Raw genomic sequence first — 19,768 nt, forward strand, 5'->3', positions numbered from 1 at the left:
GTTGACGCAGCCGTTTAGGTTGGGCACCCATCTTGGGTGCCCAAAACAGGGGGGTGCCCATTTCTATGTGCAGGGACTTATTGTCGTGGCGCAGCCACTCCGTCCCCTCTTCAGAAATGAAAGAATGAGAAGAAGAGGAGAACCATCCTAGGTTCAGTGGTGTGTTGGAGGGGGGGCACCCCCCTCTATATATTCCTCTCGTATGTAAGTGTCCGGGTGCTGCCTGACCCGCCACTGTCCGGGTGCGTGCATGAAACTGATCGTAACCTGCACTCTGTGTGACCGACCTGATCCCCGGCTCATTGGTCGTTATGACCAAGTCACTTTCCTCCTAGTCAGTGCCTGCTAGTACATCACTTCTGCCCCTTGCGGGACTTTCCGTTCCTATGGGCTGGGCCGTTGTGCCATGGCCCCCTATAAACCAAACTTAAGTAATAGGGGGCCTGGGTGTCCGAGTGACTCCCTCACTCTACCGTCCCTCCGCCTCCAGCTGCGGTACCTTTGACTCCCTCCAGTCGTGCAAAGACTCGCTCCGCTCAGACAGGCTCCGTCCCGTCGCGGGCCCAGTGTGTATTTTGTCCGTGTGCTTGTGCGGTGAAGTGACTTGCGTTTGTGTCAGTGTCAGTTGTATGCCCGTCGCGTGCCCTCCCGGCCACTGGCTCCTCTTGTGGTGTTGAGCTGTCTTGTGAACGCGTTGACTCAATCGAAGAATCGTGAGCGTGGCTCTTCACACGTCGACCTTCGGCCTCCGTGCACCTCCTTCGGAGGTAACTTCCATAGTCGTGAAGGAGTCCTCCGGAGGTGATAATTACGATGTGGATTACTTGCAGTAGGTGTTCTTGTAAACGGGGTAGGGTATAGTATCTTGAGTGATGTTCTTGTAAACGCTTTGCGTATCTACGGTTTTGTTTCCTCCCTTGTCGACGTGGAGTGGCAATGAGCAGAAGAGCGTCAAATCATGCGTGCATTCATTTGGGTAAGAGGCGTGTCCTTGTTCTTGTTCTACAGCTGGGTGAAGCCCTCGGAACCAAGTTGAAACTTGTGTAGTGTAGTGCACGTCGGGGGGGTTGTGTTCGTATCTCGGAAGGGATTGTTGATGAGAGGTGGTAGCCCTTGCAGTAAATAACCTTGTAAACGAGTCGGGAATACTTGTAAACGCTTTAAAGCCTACGTATTGTGAGTCCTACGATCTGCCAGGTGTTTGTCTGTAGCCTGGCGGTATATCTACGCGCATGTGAAGACGACTTAAGTTCACTTTGCTAATACGGCGAGTCACCGATGCGTACGATCAGCGTGTTGCAAAGTGAGGCCATCGCGAGTCCTGAATAAAAGCATCCCGCACATCAAGGCTACACCAGGCAGTCCCCCGGCCACAAGGGCAAGACAACGGGACAAACTACAAAACTGGATGCGTGACGCCACAAGCGAGCAATAACCTACGCCTTCGCCGCTTCAGACTCCCATCTGTGTCGAGCTTCAACTCCACCAGGATACGATTGACTTGGGCAGCTGCACCGTGCACATCAGTATGTATGTCAGGACTACCCTCGCGTCCCTTGGTAAACACCAGTGAGGACTCACACGAGAGACTGGCCACATCCTCCGCCCGGGACGGGAAATGCTCGATCACCTCGCCCGTGGAAAGGCTCAGCAAGGGCCTGAGATAGCCGTCACCCTGGGCAAGAAGGCTGTTCTCCGAGGAAGTCTGCTTGTTCCGATCCCTGTCTCCCCGTCAGGATCAGCAAAAAAAGGTCGAGAGGACACATTCTCAATAGAGCGCTTCGCTTGCCTCGCGTCGGTCTCCCGGAGAAGGACATCGAGTGCCGACCGAAACGGTGCAGAGCCCTGTGGATTCTCCCGCTGGGCCTTATCCAATCGCGTCATGGCGCGCTCTGAAGCCTGTAAAAGACGGCAGCGTCCAGATTCCTGTGCGGACAGGCAATACACGAAGCGTCAGACCCCGCAGGTGTGACATTGACGATTGGGGTGGAGGAACAGAAAGTCTGATTCATCGCTGCCAGCGACGAGGAAAGGCGTCCAATCCCGTGAGACAAGCCGCGTCACCCATCACTGGTTGGGGCTTTCCGGCTGACGCCAAATCACCTGACAACGCGACCCCAGATCCACCTTCGGTGACCTCAACGGAAAGAATCCTATTACCCTGCAGACCACTCACTCAGTGGCTGCACTCTGTACGGAGAACCGCCCGGTGTCAATGTGGAAAAGAGCCATTCTCTCAAGCGAAGAGATCAACATGATGCTTCCCCGTGGAACCATGAACCCCAAAAGAAAGACCAGGTCTGGGTGATCCCCCGACCATCGCTCCGCTGCAGGAATCCTCAAGAACTCTGTCCCAGGTTTGAAAGGGAGCGGGCATCAAGCCCTTCTTATAACTCCGTTGTGATGGATGTGTCCGGGTGCACCACCCGGTCAGTAGTGGGGTCAGTGAAACTGTACGTAACCTGACCAATGGACGTAGCCACCTCCCTCCGTCGGTACCTTCTTATGACGCAGTCTCTTCCGTCCCGTGTGAAACTGTTATGAACTACACTCTGATGCTCGAGTGTCTAGAGCTGGGCCATGGAGCAGAGGCCCCCTATAAACCAAACTTAAGTAATAGGGGGCACATGCAGTGAGTGACCTCCCGTCACCCACAACCTTCGCCGCCTGCTCAGGTACCTTTTCCCTCCGGTCAAGGTCAGTTCCTCCCTCCGGTCGTCTCGGCTCCTTCCAGTCGCGGCCCAGCATGTACAGTTTGTATTGACAGTGTACGTGCCTGGTACATCGTGTTCTCTTCCTCGTTGCACTCGGTCGGTCAAGACTCTGTCTTGTTCTGTGTTCATTCTATTGACTGCCCGTCGTATGCCCCTTCGGGACATTCACTCCTCCTGTTCTGTGTGGTCATCTTGTAACGGTGTGTTCGATTGAAGAGTCGTGAGTGTGGCTTCTCACACCCGCACCTACGGCGCGTGCGCACCCCCCTTCGGGGGGGTTGTGTTCGTATCTCGGAAGGGATTGTTGATGAGAGGTGGTAGCCCTTGCAGTAAATAACCTTGTAAACGAGTCGGGAATACTTGTAAACGCTTTAAAGCCTACGTATTGTGAGTCCTACGATCTGCCAGGTGTTTGTCTGTAGCCTGGCGGTATATCTACGCGCATGTGAAGACGACTTAAGTTCACTTTGCTAATACGGCGAGTCACCGATGCGTACGATCAGCGTGTTGCAAAGTGAGGCCATCGCGAGTCCTGAATAAAAGCATCCCGCACATCAAGGCTACACCAGGCAGTCCCCCGGCCACAAGGGCAAGACAACGGGACAAACTACAAAACTGGATGCGTGACGCCACAAGCGAGCAATAACCTACGCCTTCGCCGCTTCAGACTCCCATCTGTGTCGAGCTTCAACTCCACCAGGATACGATTGACTTGGGCAGCTGCACCGTGCACATCAGTATGTATGTCAGGACTACCCTCGCGTCCCTTGGTAAACACCAGTGAGGGGACTCACACGAGAGACTGGCCACATCCTCCGCCCGGGACGGGAAATGCTCGATCACCTCGCCCGTGGAAAGGCTCAGCAAGGGCCTGAGATAGCCGTCACCCTGGGCAAGAAGGCTGTTCTCCGAGGAAGTCTGCTTGTTCCGATCCCTCTCCCCGTCAGGATCAGCAAAAAGGTCGAGAGGACACATTCTCAATAGAGCGCTTCGCTTGCCTCGCGTCGGTCTCCCGGAGAAGGACATCGAGTGCCGACCGAAACGGTGCAGAGCCCTGTGGATTCTCCCGCTGGGCCTTATCCAATCGCGTCATGGCGCGCTCTGAAGCCTGTAAAAGACGGCAGCGTCCAGATTCCTGTGCGGACAGGCAATACACGAAGCGTCAGACCCCGCAGGTGTGACATTGACGATTGGGGTGGAGGAACAGAGAAAGTCTGATTCATCGCTGCCAGCGACGAGGAAAGGCGTCCAATCCCGTGAGACAAGCCGCGTCACCCATCACTGGTTGGGGCTTTCCGGCTGACGCCAAATCACCTGACAACGCGACCCCAGATCCACCTTCGGTGACCTCAACGGAAAGAATCCTATTACCCTGCAGACCACTCACTCAGTGGCTGCACTCTGTACGGAGAACCGCCCGGTGTCAATGTGGAAAAGAGCCATTCTCTCAAGCGAAGCCCTCCGTCGGTACCTTCTTATGACGCAGTCTCTTCCGTCCCGTGTGAAACTGTTATGAACTACACTCTGATGCTCGAGTGTCTAGAGCTGGGCCATGGAGCAGAGGCCCCCTATAAACCGGTTTATAGGGGGCCTCTGCTCCATGGCCCAACGTACTAGAGCAGTGTGTTACTACAAAGTAGATACGCTGCAGTTTTAGACCGAAAGGGACGGGACGGAGAGAAGGTAGTACTAAGAGCCTGGCGACCGGGGGGGGAGACGGCACGCCTCACAGTCAGCTTCCACGCAGTGGTTGCATGACTCCACAACTGGACGGGCGCAGAGCCCGGACGGATCCAACACACGCGGCTTGGACAAAGCCATATAAAGGGAGGACACCCCGAGCAGAGCGTTCCGTCGGGAAGACTTGAATCTTCTTTATGCAGCGGAGTGAAGGCCAGGAAGCACGGTCTCGAGTGGACGAGGACATTTTATCGCCGCGTCGTGCGAGGCACCCTCACACTTTACCTACCCTGCACAAGGGATCCATCCATGTTTGCGTGCTTACGAAAGCAACGGAGCAGGTCAGCTGACCACGCGCATCTTTTGTGTTGTTTGGCCAACACGTACACGTCAAGGGGAGACGTCACCTCGGCAAAGTGGGGTTTGCTTTTTCCCCTGCGGACATACAGAGTGATTGATCTGATCTCTGGATCGATTATTCGTCCTCGGAGACCTTTGGCGGAGACCTTCTATCTCTTTTTAAGTGATGGAGCCAGCGCGGCTACAGCGAGCTCAGCCCGATTTCCCTCTTGCAGCGGACAGCTTGAGGAACGTCGCAGAGCAGTTGGAGAGGTGTGAGAACCTCCCCGCAGTGGACGGCGGTGATCGTCTGGTAGGCATGATGCAGACGCTGCTTGATCGGTTTGCCGTCTTGGAGAGGAAAGTGGACGGCTTCGATCGTCGCCTAAGGGTCTCGTGAGTCGCGGCAACTTGGCGTGATCCCTGTTTGGGAAAATGTTGTGACTGACCATTTTACTCTCTAGGAATCGAAATGCGGGGGTTCGCGCATTGAACCAGTCCGCTGTGCAGCCGGATAGCCGACTGGCGCCCCTTTTCAGTTTCGAGACGGGAGAGTTGCTACAGGGTTGTCCGTCTACTGTCCAAGATCTGGAGTCGCTACAGGGTAAGGGATTTTCCGGTGATCTGCCGGATCTGGCGATTTGCCGGATTGCGGCGACTTCGCACGCTCAACATCAATCGACGATAGCTCAACATCCACGGTGCCAATTGACGTATCCTTTGAGTGCCTGAATTGTCAGAAGCAGTGAAAGTCTAGGATATATTTAGAAGTTTTATCTAGGGGGCAATGCGCTGCGGTGCTGACATCAAACGAAGCAACGGCCAAAATAGGATTCCGACAGATTGTGTAAGTCATTTCGGCCAACACAGCAAAAACAGAACATTATTGACTTTCATCGTGGGCTTTAATCATGTGGGATTCTCCTATTATATCCATAGCGCAGAAATTGGCTCAGGATACTGCCAAAAATGGGGTTGGAAGGGCGACCTAGATAACCTCATTCTACGCACCCGTAATGAGCCAGATTGAACGTGATTCGACGCTACGAGCATCTTCTGAAAAGAACCTACATATGCATCTGAATGTAAGGTTTATTTTTAGCTTGAACTTCAGTGCGCGAGGCTCCTCTTTCACACCTGACAAGGAAAGATGCGCACGAAAATTGAGAAACTCGACACCCTGCCCTAAAACACGTATAACATGGATGAAAAGGGATTTCTATTCCTTACGAGCATTTGAACGAACATTTTATTCCTCTTATTAGAAGAAAACAAGGCAAAATTGCTCGGCGTATTAATAAATGGCAACCCATCCTCCATTACGTTCAAGATGTGCGTCAGTCAAGAGATGGCATCGCTGCCCCCATTTCTCATCCACCAAGACAAGCCAGCACAAACCCTGGACTTTTGGTTGGTGAAACGTGAATCAAGTCGTCAATAAATATTTTTTAACACGTCAAAAACGAGGTGGATGAATCACAATATTGGAAAAGAGCAGCTCGTCAGTACGTTGGACCGGTTTACTAAGGCGAAGCTCGAAACGGTCGTGCTTTTCGCCTTTTGGTTACCGATGGCCACTTAAACATTTTAGTATGGATTTTATGGAGTGGTGTGACGGGCACCAGATGATCGTTGTGGTGTTTCCTCCTCATTCCACTCATCGGCTGCAACCCTTGATGTATCGTTATTCAGCCTCTCTCAGCAGCGTATATGTATAATCTTCTTCATTGTACAGACAAATAAAAAAGGTTAATTAAATCGTTGAAAATGAAGCTCTAGACTGTGTTTTGGAAGGCATTTCAGGAAGTAGTCGAGAAGACCTCTGTTGATGCTGGCCGCAACAGCCGAAGGCTGAGTAGCACCCTCGAAAGCCCTCAATGTGCGTTTTAAGTGATTTATATGAGAGCTTAAGTTAGAAGAGAACAGGTAGTCACAAGCACCAGCGCAGGCAGGGCGGTAAGGCTCCAAAAGATGATCTCTTCTGCTGTACAGATTGGAATGCAGACGAGGTGTTTAGCTCTGCAAAAGTGGCTCAAACTCGCTAAAGAAATACAGCTTAAGGACCCCAACAAAAAGAAGAGGCTCTGAAGAAGGAGACCTGAAAGTTTCAGCAACAGAAGAAGGCGGCGGAGCAAAAGCTTTCGCTCTACAGAAGAGGAAGCAATGAGAGGCGGAAATTGGGAGAAAACGACGGATGACGGAGGCCGTGAAGCAAAATATGGAGATAAATTGGCACTATTAACAAGAGCTGAAGATTTTGACTATGGAAAAGCCCCAGAAAATGCAGAATGAGCGACGGGTGGCCCCTGAGGGTCGCGTGAGGAGTCAGGATGCTCACGCCGCAGAAATTGTCACTCTTCCGTTCACACCAGAGCGGACCATAGCATTGCAGGTACCAAACCCACTATATAATAACGCAAACAACAAGGCAATGATAACCTCAACCCACATATCCTGTCCTCAAAGGCCCTCTTTAGCTGTTGATAGTGATCGGGAGGTAGTGGGTGCATTTCGGGACTTGCGCGATCGGAGTAACAGAAGACGACCTCGATGACTGGATGACTTCAAAAAATATTGAGTGAAATCTTTGAGCATTATTAATTTCTCTTATGAGATTTTAGAATAATTCAAATAGTATTCGTGGAGTTATTCTCAGTTCTTTACTGGAATGCAAGGGAGAAAAAAACCGGCGAATCACCCGATCCGGCAGATCATCGGAAAATCCCTTAAGCACCACATTAGACCGAATTTCCTGCGGCTTTGGTCTGACCACGGCTGGTGATAGCGGGAGAAGTCGACCGGCTGTTGAGACACCTGGACGAACCGTCCGATGGTCGCGTTGACGTCAGGAGGAGGCGCCTCAAATTAGCTTTCGGTGTAACAACACGGATCGTGTAGTCCATTCTCACTTTCTTCCTTTCCTGTCTGTTGCCTCAGTCATCCCGGTTCGCCGTGGCGTCGGCGTTTAAGGGGAAGTACCGCATCCAGACATCGTGATGCCTTCATCGTCACCTCGTGTATTGTATTTAATCACAGAGAGTGACAACAAATTGACGAGCACTAAAACACTGTGACACTTGTTAATGACCTGATGTGACCATAACTGCATTCTTCCCAATCACCCGGCTATGGATAAAACCACCAGCACCAGACATTTCAACCCGTTTACAAGAACACTTCACTCTAAGAGACACTACACTGAGGATAACCCCGGATCCTTCATCACTACGAAAGCAATCCCCCCGTAGGGGGGTGCGACCAAGCCGAAGGTTTGGGCGTGAGGAGCCACACTTGACATCTTCGATTGGGTAAACACGTTCACAAGATACTCCACGCAGGAACAGGAGGAGTGAGTGTCCCGAAGGGCATACGACGGGCAGTCAATAGAATGAACAAGACAGAGTCTTGACCGACCGAGTGCAACGAGGAAGAGAACACGATGTACCAGGCACGTACACTGTCAATACAAACTGTACATGCTGGGCCGCGACTGGAAGGAGCCTTGTCTGAGCGGAGCGAGAAAACCGACAGGATGGAGGTGAAGAGGTACCGGAGCAGGAGGCGAAGGTTGTATGTGACGGGAGGTCACTCTGTGCTTCGGCCCCCTATTACTTAAGTTTGGTTTATAGGGGGCCATGGCACAACGGCCCAGCCCCAGTCATTAGTCACCTTTCCCGCTTAGGGATTGAGTGAGGTCCTAAATGGAAGAGACCGGGGGGAGCGACATAGTACTAGCAGCAGCTGATCGGAGAGGAAGATGCGGGCCAATGGATAGCTTCCACGCCGTGGTTGCATATCCCCCACTCATGACCGGGTGCAGAAGCCCGGACATTCCTTCAACACGGAGGGTATAAAGGCACGGGCTGCCGCCCACTTTCAACGAGGATGGCTTTCCTCTTCAATCCGTCAGGTCTCTTGCTGGGAAGCACGGGATAAGATCCCCTCCTCTCTTTCCGGGAGCAAGCCCAGGAAGGTGGTCCGTTCTTCCACTACGTGCACGGTGCTCGCTGCACTCGTTCCCTCACTCCCGTTGGGCGGGACTTCGATCGGTAGCCGGGACGCATACGGAGTGCCTTCTTTGCCACCGCCCGCTTCAGTCATGTCCGCCGGGCCATAGTAACCCTTTGGGTGAGGCACCCCATCGGGGATGCTGAACGCAGTGAGTATGTGCGAAAACGGGAACAAGCGGCAGCGCGTGCACAAGGTTCCAACCTTTCTCACCGAGATGCAGATACCAATCATTCCCTTCAGCGGGAACAGAACGGGAACGGAGCCCGTCCAGGGCGCAGAGCGAGTGTCGTGGACACCAGTCCTACCTTGATCTTTTGCCGAACATGACAAGGTATCGGGAGTCGGCAGGGTTCTCCTGCTCGAGGGCGTGAGTGCCCCGACACTGCTTCCCGGGTGTCTTTCCACATGTTCGTCCCCTCACTTCGTCTGTCTCCTGTGTCAAGTCGTCCTCTCGTACAGCCGTCCTGCGACGGAGAGGGAAAGGACAGAACGAGTCTGTCGAATGTCTTCACAGCCACTTCGCAGGTTGCCCCTCCGGTGTCAATTCATCCTTACCGTCCGCTGTCTTGTCGTGGCGCAGCCACCATGTAGTCTCCTGTGACTTGACTGTTCTCGCCAGTGAGCCATCCTGTTGCGCCGTAGGCGCCATTGCCCTCTCCAAGAAACAAGAAGAGAGGAAGAACCGTCTGGGTTCCTTGTGTGTGTCGAGGGGGGGCACCCCCCTCTATATATACCTCTCGGTTGTGTGGTTCTCCACCACTGTCCGGGTTCTTCCATCCCCTTCCATGCTGCAGGTGTGGCAACCACTACGTAGGAAGCCACCCTGTTGACGCGCCATCTGCCCTCCGTTCGATTGGCTCTTATGACTGCTCCACTCCTTCCATCCGTTTCCGCCTAGTACTACACTCTTCGTTGCACTCGGTGTCTATGTGCTGGGCCGTTGTGCCATGGCCCCCTATAAACCAAACTTAAGTAATAGGGGGCACATGGGTCAAAGTGACTTCCCGTCCCTTTGTGTCCCTCACCTCCGGCTCGGTACTGTTGACTCCCTCCAGTCGTCATTCTCGCCTCCGGCTCAGACAGAACTCGCTCCGCTCGTGGCCCAACGGGTAGTGTTTGTATGTGGGTTGTGTGGTGGAGTGACCTGGGTGTGTGTGAGCAGGTGTAGATGTGTGGTGTGTATTGTTCCATCGCGCGCCCGGTGGACGCTTGCTCCGTCAAGAGTGCTCGTCTTGTGTCGATGTTCTTGTAAACGTCTCACTCAAGTGAAGATTCGTGAGTAACTCATCCACACCCGCCCCTACGGCGCGTGCGCACCCCCCTTCGGGGGGGTTGTGTTCGTATCTCGGAAGGGATTGGAGATATCAGTCTGTTCCTTGTAAACGCGGAGGAGAACTTGTGAACGGGGCTTGGGTCTACGATGTTTGGGCGACTCCCTTGTAAACGGTGTCGAAAGGGCACTACGTCGGGTCTACAGGTACGGTCACGGTGATGTCTGCAGGTGCTGCGTGAGCCCAATGAGGGCTTCGTCAAAGCCTGAGAAGAAAGCCTTCCACCCGAACCATTCATCACCTGAACGGCTTTTCCCACGACGTTGAAATGTGGAACAGAACTCTGCACACAAATAGAATATATCAAGAACCTGCCAGCACATGCCCTGTCCACTCCTGCCAGGTCGACCTTATACCCCGTCTCCTGTACTTACGACGGCGGGTTCGGCTCGTAGTGTGCACCAGCCGGTGTTTGGGACTTGGAATATCCTTTCCAGACAAGGTAATCACTCATGTCCATATAGGCCTGAGGGAACACCTCGTCTTCCCTCTGACTGCCGACGAAGTTGAGTCTCACCCAATCTCTTCCGCGGTTTCCCACCTCGTACTGGTTCAGCACACGCAAGAGGCCTAGCCAGTCTCGCAACTGCGTAGTGAGATCGTCGACGTCCTGCCCCGGCCGGCAGACGACCATCATGCCACACTCGTGCATGATCACCCGGCTCGTACGAGAGCCAGAAGACGTTGGCTTTTCACAAGAGGACTGCGGGTGTTTCACCGACAGCCACGGGTCAGCAAGAAGATTGGATGTGCTTCATCCAGAAGACGTAACGCCTAAAAGTCGCCTAGACGTACAAACCTCGCTCATATTCATTCGCTTGTTGATGGTGAAAGCGAGAGGAGCAAAGGCTGCTACTCTGAGCCAACTGTCACCAGTGAAGTGAAAACGATACACACCTCTACACCTCGCCTCCTCTGTTGCTGCCTGCATACTCTGTCGAGGGTTGAATGCGGACCCCGGTCCACTCTTTTGCGCTCGGGTGCGAGTTACAGTTCCCAGTCCAACACTTGTCGTGTATTATTGTGTCCCAACAAAACCAACCGTCTTCCACAAAGGCCGCTTCCGAGCGAGGCGCAGCCGAGGATCCAAAGAAGTGAACGCAGTTCATAAGAGAAAGTAAGAGGACAAAACCCGAGTCTGTCCGTGTGTCTCTCGACCGTCACTGCCTGTGAGATGGACGTCGGGATCGTCAAGCCTGTGCCGGGGGAATAGGAGAAAGACCTACCGTATGCTTTCAGCAGCGAACCCGCTTGGTTGTGCAACAGAATGAGAGAACGGTCCCTGTTCTATCCAAGTGGGCGGCACGCCCTTTAAATGCTCTCTCCGTTGTGTGGGTGTCCCATTTGTGTCCGGGACTCTTGCCCGGTCAATTACGGATATGTATGCAACCACTTCGTTGGAAGCTATCCAATCACGACCAGCGTCCTCCCTCCCGTCGTCTTCGCTGCTATGACTCACTACTTGTCTGCCGGTCAATCCGTGCTATGTACTGCAGTGAATCACGTGCGTTCATCCTGCTCTATGGGCTGGGCCGTTGTGCCATGGCCCCCTATAAACCAAACTTAAGTAATAGGGGGCGCGGCAGTCAGAGTGACCTCCCGTCCCTCTGTGTCCCTCACCTCCGGATCGGTACCTTTGACCTCGTTCCACTCGTTCAAAACTCCCTCCGGTCGAAGGGCTCCCTCCAGTCGCGGGCCCAACGGGTTGTGCGTGGGTGTGGGTTGTACGGGAGAGTGACTTCATCTGGGTTGGTGTATTGGTTCCTGTCTGTGTCTGTCTTTGCACTGTTGTTCCCTTGCTCGTGTTCACTCGCGTGGTCAAGAGTGTTCCTCTTGTGTGCTCCACTTGTAAACGGACTTCCTCAGTCTCTGTGCTTGAGCGTGGCTCTTCACACCCGCACCTTCGGCGCGTGCACCCCTGCGGGGGTTGATTCCGTAGCTCTGAAATGCCCTGCGGGGCTTATGCTCAGGGTGTTGTACTTGAAGCTCATGATCTTGTAAACGCTTAGGCTGTCTACGTGAGGGTTTGGGTCTACGTTCTTGGTGATGTTTATCTGTAGCCAAGTGGATGCGGTGACCAGGACAGTTCAATCTACTATCTGCGATTGATATGTTCGGGGTTTAGTGTAGATTCCTCCCGTCATCCCGTCCCTTAGTGTGTCTCTACCGTCTATCCTTGCATGGTTGAGTCTACATGTTTACGAGGAAGTGAGGCCATTCCCAAGTCTGTTTTGGGCAGGTGGGGGTGTGTACGGGGCGATTGTGTGGCCGGACCAATGCGCTGCTGCGTGTGTACTGTGTCCCCAGCGGAGTGTGGGCCCTCGTCTCCCCCCGGGTCTCTGTCGGGTGGGCTACGGTCGATGAACGATCCGAGTCTGCTGCTCGATGACTGCTCAGAGCAGTGCAATCAATCTCCGGGCACGTCAACAAGATCACCTCCTGCCCGTCGGAGCGACTACTCTCCAGCCGTTGCACATAGCCAAGGAAGTAGTCAAGATGCAGCCCCCTTCACTGCATGAAGGAACAGGCTCTCGCCCTTGCCCTGGTTTCAGGTCAAGTCAAGGGAAAGACTCACCGTCACCACCACCCTTTGCCAATTGGATGGGGGGGAAGAGAGCAGCTCCCCGCCACGGTATCTGTCCGTATCGTTTGGCAAGCAAAACGAAGAGGAAATCTCTCAGCACTGCGTAAAAGAGAAGAAGTCTCGTCAACTTGCTTCCTGCTCCTCCCGTGACGCTTTACTCTATTTGTCCCTTGGTGTTCCCACGGGGACGGAGGGGTTCCTCTGCTTCAATGCTTTCTGTCACACAGAGTACCTTCCTGGGTACATAAAACAAAAATCAATCCTGCTCGGATGTGTTGGGTTGAGAGGGGCGCAGCCCTCCTTATCCTCTGTCTGTTTGTCTCCGACCGTTGCTTCCATGCACGTGAAGGGTAGTCTCCTACAACGATAAAAGGAAGAACTTATCCTTCTGTCCCAAAGACAGCAGAAAGCGCAAGTACGCGCTGAGGGGGTCGAGCCCCCGGCGATCCCTCCGTGTCTGTGGCCTTACCTTGCTGGGTGCAGTCTCTTGACCGAGATTCGATTCCCCTAGACTTCTCCGGGATATTGACGTGTACCCTCCGGTTGCTGTGTTCTCCAAGAAACACCCACTCGGGTGAAAGATGGAAGAGTCAAATCAAACCACCTGGGTTCATTGAGATGGGCGAACTCCCGTTCTTATACTCCGTGTATGTGTGAGTGTCCGGGTTCTGAACCCGTCCATAAGTGGAGTGATGGATATGTAAGCTGTGCCAGCAAACTATCCAATGAGTGCGTGGCGTCACCCTCCCTGTGTGGCTGCCTCTTAGTACGATTGAGCTCCCGCCGGTCACTTCAATTTAGTACCACACTCAAGCTGCGCAAGGTGTCTAGGACTGGGGCTGGGCCGTTGTGCCATGGCCCCCTATAAACCAAACTTAAGCATATAGGGGGCCCGGGGGTAGAAGGGACTCCGCCCTTCCTCCTGTCCCTCGCCTCCTGCTCGGTACTGGTGACCTCCATCCTGTCGTTCAAAACCTCCTCCTGTCGGTTTTCTCGCTCCGCTCAAGCACCTCCCTCCGGTCGGGGTGGCCCAACGGGTACTGTTTGTATGTGTCTCGGGTGGTGAAGTGACTTAAGTAGGGACTGAGCGGGTGTTGGAGTGGTTGTATGTCCGTCGTGCGCCTTTCAGACGCCTACTCCTCTCCACTGGGTAATGATACCTTGTAAACGATTGACACGATTGAAGATGAGTTGACGTGACGCTTCGCTGCTGTTCACGTCCAGTCCTTCGGCCTGTCCGCACTCCTTCGGAGTAAATTCCATAGTGATGGAATGGCCCTCCGGGGGTGATCATTCGAGTAATGTCTCTTGAAACAGTGTTCTTGTAAACGTTGAAGGTGTCCTTGTAAACGCCTCAAGTGACTTGGAGCGTGGAATACGTATAAACAAGGGTTAATCTACGTCTTGTGTGCATTCTCGTAAACGCTTAGGAAAAGAAGAATATCTCCTGTATGCGTGATGGGTGATGTTCGTCTACAACACAACATCTTAGGCCGAATGACTGGAAATGTCTATAAACGAGGCCAACACCCGAAAAGGGAAAGTGCCCACGAAGGGACCGAAAGCCAATCGCATTTGCTCATCCATACCCAATGAGATGCCAATTTCGTCACGTAAAGAAGACAAGCCTAAGCCAAATTGCCGACGCATCATACCGAAACTGCGCCTAATCATCCGTCACTGCCACTGCCGGAACATGGCAGACTCTTCGATAACCAGCGAGGAAACCCTTCCGGTGTTCAATCCAGGAGTCATGTGCGTCTAGGGACACGACCTCAAAGAAGGACGAGTCGGCCACCCGTAGTACCGGAGATAGCCTGCCGCCCCTGCTACGGGGACAGCCCAGGTATTTCTCCACCGCCCGTTCCAACTGAAGACCCGTCCAAGCGCCTGAGAGGGGACAGGCCATGTCGAGCAGAAGCACGATGCAACATGCATCGCTCCCCCGTGTGCCGGCGGAGCTCGAACTGTCTGATGCCGACGAAGGAGAAGGTGAACGGGGACTTTGCGCCCCGGGGAACCAAACATCAGCTCTCACCTTGAGTCGAGTCTCCAACAAAGACCAACACTGGTCCCTCCGACTCCCGTCTGGAAAGAGCAAATGAACCGCGAGGGTCGACCCCCCCGCTTGAACGGGCGTCATAGCATCCGCGTGTCGAAAGCAGCGCAGGCATCGCCCGCGAGCTTCCGCAAGTTCATGTATATGTCCGCTCCCGCGTCACCAAAAGATTCCACGATCTCATCTCCATCGCTCGACCCTCCCGGGGCTGTGAGACTCCTGAACCGTGCTACTCGAATCCGAGCCAGAACCACTGTGGTAATGGACAAGAGGACGACGCCCGTCCTCATCGCTGACGTAGTCTGTCATGGCAGCCTGCTTGGCGGGTAGGGGACAGCACGAGAGCTAGAGAAATGTGCACTTGCACTAGAATCCTCAAGAACTTCCACGAGGTTTACCAAAGAAACCTGTGAGAAGATGCAGGCTTTCACTCCCGTTCAACTGAACTCCGTCAATCTGGCGGCGCATCCAACAGAAGCCAGTCAGAAGAACTTCTCTCGAGTTGGACTGGGCGAGACGTTGCTCTTATACCTCCCGCATCTAGCTTGTCCGGGTTGCACCAACCCGGCCATGTGTGGAGCAGTCGTGGAAGCTGCGCAACCCGACCAAGTGTGACGTACCATGTTCTCTCCGCTCCATTGGTTCTTATGACTCACTTCTTTCCCCCCTGTCAATCCGTGCTAGTACTGCAGTGAATCACGTGCGTTCATCCTGCTCTATGGGCTGGGCCGTTGTGCCATGGCCCCCTATAAACCAAACTTAAGTAATAGGGGGCCCAAGAGTAGCAGTGACTCCCTCACTCTACTGTCCCTTCGCCTCCAGCTCCGGTACCTTTGACCTCCCTCCAGTCGTGCAAAGACTCGCTCCGCTCAGACATGCTCCGTCCCGTCGCGGGCCCAACGGTGAAAGTGGGTTGTAGCGACTCACTGTGTTTGTGCGTGGGAGTACCTGTGTGGATCGTGTGTGCTGTGTTCTCAGTCCGTCGCCCTTCGGTTGCTCCTCCTTCCTGGGTACTACTCCCTTGTAAACGGTGTGTTCAATCGAAGAGTCGTGAGCGTGGCTCTCCACAGTCGAACCTTCGGCTCGCCTGCACCCCCCTTGCGGGGGGGTTGATTCCGTAGTCCTGAGTGGATTGGAGATTTAGGGTTGGTAGCCGGGGCAGTGAATGATCTTGTAAACGGTTTCAGGTACAGTATCTGGGTTGGTCTACATGTAAACGTATGAAGAAGAGTCCGAAAAGTCTACGGCGTTGTTACAGGCGGATTGCTCAGAGTAAGTGCTCCTGTAAACGGATGAAGTGTCCTTGTAAACGGGGTTGAGTTTACGATCTACGTGGTGTTCGGTGGTAGCCCGGAGCAATGTCTACTACTTGTACTTGTAGTGCCGGTTTACACAATCACTTGCGGTCGTCACGGTGACTCCCCAGGTCGTGTATAGATGCACTTCTCGGAGCCGTGGACTCGTCTACCAAGCAGAATACAATCATGGCTCATTGCCCACCCATTCCCCCCCCGGAGACAAGTGCAGGGCCCGGACCGAAGCCGGAAGCCAATACTGTCCGTCCACCGATCCAGTTGCCAAAGACATCGCCACCCTTGGCGACATATGTCTGCACACTGTAGAGGAACTCGGCGACCGACTCGCCGTGCCGCTTCTTCTTGATGTTGATTGAGTGCGTATCAACGACCCTCTTGTCACCGACAAGAATCCAGACGGAGAGACTAAGCCTTGCCCTCGGCCAGTAGACCCTCTTCGAGAACCTCAAGACCACGTGGTAGTGAGGCGTGCCGTCCTCGTGCAGCTCCCTGCTGCCAAAGACGTCGACCGTTACCTTGCTCGTAGCCTTCACACGAGACAGGCTGTCGGCTACGGAGTGCCTCAGACATCGATGGAACTCCTCCTTGTCGTGGACCCGACTGCGGGTGTAGGTGACGAAAACGACATCGGCATACATAACAAAGTCAGTGCGGCCCCCGGGGGCCTTCCTGCCGACCGTGGACTGCATCTCCAGTCGAGCGCCGTCTCCGTCGATCACCCTGTTGCGAGTGCGGGCGCAGTGCAAAGAAAAGAAAAAGAGTGAGACGTGTGAACTACCCGGTTCCCAGAAAAGGTGGGCGGTCCATGACCTTTATACCCGCCATGGGCACAGCAGGCAACAGACGGGGACGTCCCCAGGGCCGTCTAGCAGGGTCCGACATGTTGAATAAGCACCCTTCCCAAGAGTGCGTGCCACCCTCTGTGAGCGGTGTCCGTCCTCCCGGCCACAGAAATCTTCCCGGCAAACGAGCCCCCGTGGGAGCGCATCAAGCGCACGTTCTCCTTCCAGTCGCTCCATCCCAGCCTCCGTCGTCTGCCCGTGTGTTTGTGCGCGGCGCACGGCATCGTCCCATGCCTCTTGAAAGGAAACAAGAGAAAAGAAGAACAGCCCGGTGTTCTCTGTTGTGTGGGCGGGCATCCAGCCCTCTTTATACCTTCCAGTGTCTGAGTTGTTGTCCGGGTGCTCCCCCCGGACGGAAGTGGAGTTGAGAAAAGCTGCGCAATCCAACCATTAACGCGCCATCTTCCGTCCCGTTGATTGGCTCTTAGTACCCGCTCCGTTCCCCCCTTGTCACTCCCGCGCTATGCACTGCAGCGTATCTACTTTGTAGTAACACACTGCTCTAGTACGTTGGGCCATGGAGCAGAGGCCCCCTATAAACCAAACTTAAGTAATAGGGGGCCCAAGAGTAGAAGTGACTCCCTCACTCTACTGTCTTCTCCCGCCAGTCGAAGTCCCTTTGACTCCCTCCAGTCGTGCAAAGACTCGCTCCGCTCAAGCACCTCCTCCGGTCGGGGCCCAGGATGTAGCTTTTGTACTGTCAGTGCATGTGCCAGTGACTTTGAATTGCATTCGGTCGGTCAGTCTCCCGGGACTGTGTTCTTGTGTATGGTCCGTCGCATGCCCCTGGGACAATTGCTCCTCCTGTCGCGTGAAGACCGGCTTGTAAACGGGTTTACTCGATTGAAGAGATGTGAGCGTGGCTTCCACACCCAGTCCTTCGGCCTGTCTGCACCCCCTTTGGGGATTGCTTTCGAAGTGATGAAGAGTCCTCCGGAGGTGATAATTCAGTACAGAGTGAATGAATGGGCTACCTTGTAAACGTGGGTTACTCTACTCTCTTTGGGTGGTGTTCTTGTAAACGCTTGAGGAATACTTGTCAACGTTGTGGATGTCTACTCAGTGTGCGTCACGTGTGCATGTGCATGTTCCTGTTCAAGTCACGCGGCTTCTTCATTGGCCTCCCAAGAGTAGACACTATTGCTATGTGAGGGCATCGTGACACGCCGATGCGGTAAGTGTTCCCCCAACGCCTACGCTCCGAAGTACAAGGGACAAACTCCATCCATCATCAATCTGTTTTGAAAACGTCACAGCTCCCGTGTGACCAGCCCGGTGGCAAACTTCAGGTTCTTCTTCTTCTCCGCTGCGGAGCCCACGACGGATTCTCCCACGTGGAGCAATAGCTGGTCCACATCTCGTGCTGTCACCCCGGGCGACTTTGTCAGCTCTGGACGATTCAACATTGACAGGGCCGCCTACCGTGCAGCCTTTCCATCTGATTCACGTTCCTAGGAAAGCCGTCAATCACTTCGCCCGTGAGAACGCTGTGCAGGGGCACCAGATCCATGTCTCCGCGGACAACCGTGCCATTCCGAGCCCGCACCACTGCGTTCCGGTTCCTACCGAACGGGGAAGAAGTAGGGTCAGCAGCTCAAGCTGAGAAGCACTACGGAGGGTCAACCCACGAAACGATGACCTTGCGGTCTAAGCCATCCATTCGGCGGTCCACTTGGTCAAAGCGACGATTCATCGTCTGCTCCAAGGCGGTAAAACGCTCCATCATGAGCTCCATCCTCTCGAGAAGACGAGCCCCGCCGTCCACTGCCGGCAGGTTTTCGCACCGCTCAAAGTGTTCGGCTGCATCCCTGAAGTTGTGCGCCACCTGGCTGAAGTCCGGCTGCTGTCGTGCCCGCTCCATAGCTCGGAACGAAAAAGAGTCCCGACAGGTAATCGATCCCGAATCGACGGAAATCACTCCGTGGTTCCAAAAGAACAGTGCACCTATTCCAATGGTGCGATGACGTGGGGTGGTCGCGTCACCCCAGTGACCCAGAGACGATAGATACACAGCACGCGGGCTTCCCGCGTAGTCACCTGACTCTATGCCTGAGTAAGCGATATCCTCCGGGCCGCCATTTCCCCCGTAGTCGGAAAAAACAGGGATGGCCTACCCTGGATCGAGTCGTCTCCTTGGCCGACCAAAACAGTGTTCTCTCTCGTGTCCCACCTGTTGTGAAGATGCAAGGAAAGAGAGTGTCCCACAGTCGCTCTACTTGTTGGGGGCGAGCCTGCCCTTTATACGGCTTTGTCCCCAGCCGCGTGTGCTGTATCCGTCCGGGCTCCCAACCCGTCCTGTAGTGGGGTCATGCAACTGCGAAGCTGACCAATGACGTAGTACCCTCCGCCGGGTGTACCTTCCTATGACTCAGTGTCTCCTCCGGTACAAAACTGTTATAAACTACATCCAAGCTAAAGCAAGGTGTCTAGAGCTGGGCCATGGAGCAGAGGCCCCCTATAAACCAAACTTAAGGATATAGGGGGCGCGGGGGTATGCGTGACCTCCCGTCACACACCGACTTCGCCCTCCAGGCTCGTACCAGTGTCCTCCCTCCAGTCGTCCAGTTCCTCGTTCCACTCGTCAGATCTCGCCCGCTCATACAAAACTCTCCGGTCGTGGCCCAGGCTGTGATTGGCGGTTGTGTGTGCGGGTGTGTTCACGTGGTTGTGTGTGACTGAGTGACTTGGGGTGGTGTGTTTGTGTGTTGGTATCCGTCACTTAGTCCGTACCGGTATGCACGATTGTTCTTTGGTGCGACTGTGTAGTGTTTAGTCCGTCGCGCGCCTTTCAGACGCTCGCTCCTCGTGTCCTGTGTAGATTCCCTAGTGAACGGGTTGAGTCGATTTGAAGATTCTTGCAGCGTGGCTCTCCACAGTCAGTCCTTCGGCCTG

At 54.2% G+C, this 19,768-nt stretch overlaps 2 protein-coding genes across 2 annotated transcripts; both read right to left on the minus strand.

Moving 5' to 3' along the window:
* Positions 1-16,207: 16,207 nt before the first annotated feature.
* On the minus strand, positions 16,208-16,723 carry HRG_02111 (geminivirus rep catalytic domain-containing protein; the record flags this gene model as incomplete). Its single annotated transcript, XM_044860582.1, has 1 exon — positions 16,208-16,723. One exon carries the CDS (start codon positions 16,721-16,723, stop codon positions 16,208-16,210), a length of 516 nt encoding a protein of 171 aa, XP_044724215.1.
* Positions 16,724-18,126: 1,403 nt separating this feature from the next.
* HRG_02112 (uncharacterized protein) lies at positions 18,127-18,737 on the minus strand (the record flags this gene model as incomplete). The annotated part of the gene is made up of 3 exons (XM_044860583.1): positions 18,127-18,239; positions 18,299-18,438; positions 18,505-18,737. 3 exons carry the CDS (start codon positions 18,735-18,737, stop codon positions 18,127-18,129), a joined length of 486 nt encoding a protein of 161 aa, XP_044724216.1.
* Positions 18,738-19,768: the final 1,031 nt, after the last annotated feature.

The sequence above is a fragment of the Hirsutella rhossiliensis genome (genome assembly GCF_020360975.1).
Source record: "Hirsutella rhossiliensis strain HR02 chromosome Unknown scaffold00002, whole genome shotgun sequence".
Classification (NCBI taxonomy): domain Eukaryota; kingdom Fungi; phylum Ascomycota; class Sordariomycetes; order Hypocreales; family Ophiocordycipitaceae; genus Hirsutella; species Hirsutella rhossiliensis.